Below are 2,502 nucleotides of genomic sequence, written 5' to 3'. Positions count from 1 at the left end.
CAACATGGTTATAGTGATAAGACTAGCTGCTGTAGTTAACAACATGGTGATGAGACTAGCTGCTGTAGTCAACAACATGGTGATGAGACTAGCTGCTGTAGTCAACAACATGGTGATGAGACTAGCTGCTGTAGTCAACAACATGGTGATGAGACTAGCTGCTGTAGTTAATAACATGGTGATGGTGATGAGACTAGCTTCTGTAGTTAACAACATGGTGATGAGACTAGCTGCTGTAGTTGACAACATGGTGATGAGACTAGCTGCTGTAGTCATGTTTCTGTTGTGGTGGTCTGGGACTGGGTTCTGTTGTAGGGGTCCTGTTTCTGTTGTGGGGGTCTGGGACTGGGTTCTGTTGTAGGGGTCCTGTTTCTGTTGTCGTGGTCTGGGACTGGGTTCTGTTGTAGGGGTCCTGTTTCTGTTGTGGTGGTCTGGGACTGGGTTCTGTTGTAGGGGTCCTGTTTCTGTTGTGGTGGTCTGGGACAGGGTTCTGTTGTAGGGGTCCTGTTTCTGTTGTGGTGGTCTGGGACAGGGCTCTGTTGTAGGGGTGCTGTTTCTGTTGTGGTGGTCTGGGACTGGGTTCTGTTGTGGGGGTCCTGTTTCTGCTGTGGTGGTCTGGGACTGGGTTCTGTTGTAGGGGTACTGTTTCTGTTGTGGTGGTCTGGGACTGGGTTCTGTTGTGGGGGTCCTGTTTCTGTTGTGGTGGTCTGGGACTGGGTTCTGTTGTAGGGGTCCTGTTTCTGTTGTGGTGGTCTGGGACAGGGTTCTGTTGTAGGGGGTCCTGTTTCTGTTGTGGTGGTCTGGGACTGGGTTCTGTTGTAGGGGTCCTGTTTCTGTTGTGGTGGTCTGGGACTGGGTTCTGTTGTAGGGGTCCTGTTTCTGTTGTGGTGGTCTGGGACTGGGTTCTGTTGTAGGGGTCCTGTTTCTGTTGTGGTGGTCTGGGACTGGGTTCTGTTGTAGGGGTGCTGTTTCTGAAGTGGTGGTTCAGTGTTGTCCTGCATCACGTTCTATACTGGTTGGCAGTGTCAGAGTTAACAGACCTGAGATGTAACCTGATCTCTTCTCCTCTGAACTCTCCTCATGCTGATTACAATGGAGAGACCTGATTCTGACTGGTTCTTTCACAGCTGAAGCCATCAGTTCTGTCACAGACAGAGATGTTCTTATAATATTGATTGAAACAGGCATTGCCACAGCTCAGTCTGTCATGTAGTCTGCCATTGTTCGTCTGACAGCTCAGTCTGTCATAGGACTTTAAGGCTAAGTCTATCATTGAAGACAGTAGAACTGACAGTTCAGTCTGTCATTAAATACAGTAGAATTGACAGTTCAGTCTGTCATTGAAGACAGTAGAACTGACAGTTCAGTCTGTCATTGAAGACAGTAGAACTGACAGTACAGTCTGTCATTGAAGACAGTAGAAGTGACAGTTAAGTCTGTAATTGAAGACAATAGAACTGACAGTTAAGTCTGTATTTGAAGACAGTAGAACTGACAGTTAAGTCTGTCATTGAATACAGTTTAATTGACAGTTAAGTCTGTTATTGAAGACAGTAGATCCAGTCTTTGTAGGCAGTAAGGCTCCAATGTTTTAGTCAATGAACATTCCTTCAGTGCTTCGAGAGAGCGATAGAGAGAGAGAGAGAGTGAGATCGAGAGCGAGAGAGAGAGAGATGGAGTCTGTGACAGAGTGAGAGAAACAGAGAGGGTGAGAGGGTTGAATGAATTTGGTGGGAACTGCAGCTCTCTCCTCCTTTGGCTCATGCCGGTCTGATGGAAATGGACTCAGAGCCAGGTGACTTCATAACTCAGCACGCCTTTCACTTCAGCTTCAGCCCCAGCCCCAGCCCCAGCCCTATAACTCAGCCCCAGCCCTATACCTCAGCCCTATACCTCAGCCCTATACCCAAGCCTTATACCCCAGCCCTATACCTCAGCCCTATACCCAAGCCTTATACCCCAGCCCCAGCCTCAGCCCCAGCCCCAGCCCTATACCTCAGCCCTATACCCAAGCCCTATACCCAAGCCTTATACCCCAGCCCTATAACTCAGCCCCAGCCCTATACCTCAGCCCTATACCTCAGCCCTATACCCAAGCCTTATACCCCAGCCCTATAACTCAGCCCCAGCCCTATACCTCAGCCCTATACCTCAGCCCTATACCCAAGCCTTATACCCCAGCCCTATACCTCAGCCCTATACCTCAGCCCTATACCTCAGCCCAATACCTCAGCCCTATACCTCAGCCCTATACCCAAGCCTCAGCCCTATACCTCAGCCCTATACCTCAGCCCTATACCTCAGCCCTATACCCCAGCCCTATACCCAAGCCTCAGCCCTATACCTCAGCCCTATACCCCAGCCCTATACCCCAGCCCTATACCCCAGCCCTATACCTCAGCCCTATACCTCAGCCCCAGCCCTATACCCCAGCCCTATACCTCAGCCCTATACCTCAGCCCTATACCCAAGCCTCAGCCCTATACCTCAGCCCTATACCTC

The 2,502-nt window shown here is 50.1% G+C and overlaps 1 protein-coding gene across 1 annotated transcript; it reads right to left on the bottom strand.

Annotated features, from left to right (window-relative positions):
* Window positions 1-272: 272 nt before the first annotated feature.
* LOC121559699 (extensin-like) lies at window positions 273-1,001 on the bottom strand. The gene has a single exon (XM_041872819.2). The coding sequence runs from the start codon at window positions 999-1,001 to the stop codon at window positions 273-275; it is 729 nt and encodes a 242-aa protein (XP_041728753.1).
* Between the last annotated feature and the right edge of the window lie 1,501 nt (window positions 1,002-2,502).

This window comes from Coregonus clupeaformis, unplaced genomic scaffold, assembly GCF_020615455.1.
Source record: "Coregonus clupeaformis isolate EN_2021a unplaced genomic scaffold, ASM2061545v1 scaf0050, whole genome shotgun sequence".
Taxonomy (NCBI): Eukaryota; Metazoa; Chordata; class Actinopteri; order Salmoniformes; family Salmonidae; genus Coregonus; species Coregonus clupeaformis.
Note: the sequence above shows the minus strand (reverse complement) of the source record. Positions and strands in the feature narration are given on the sequence as shown.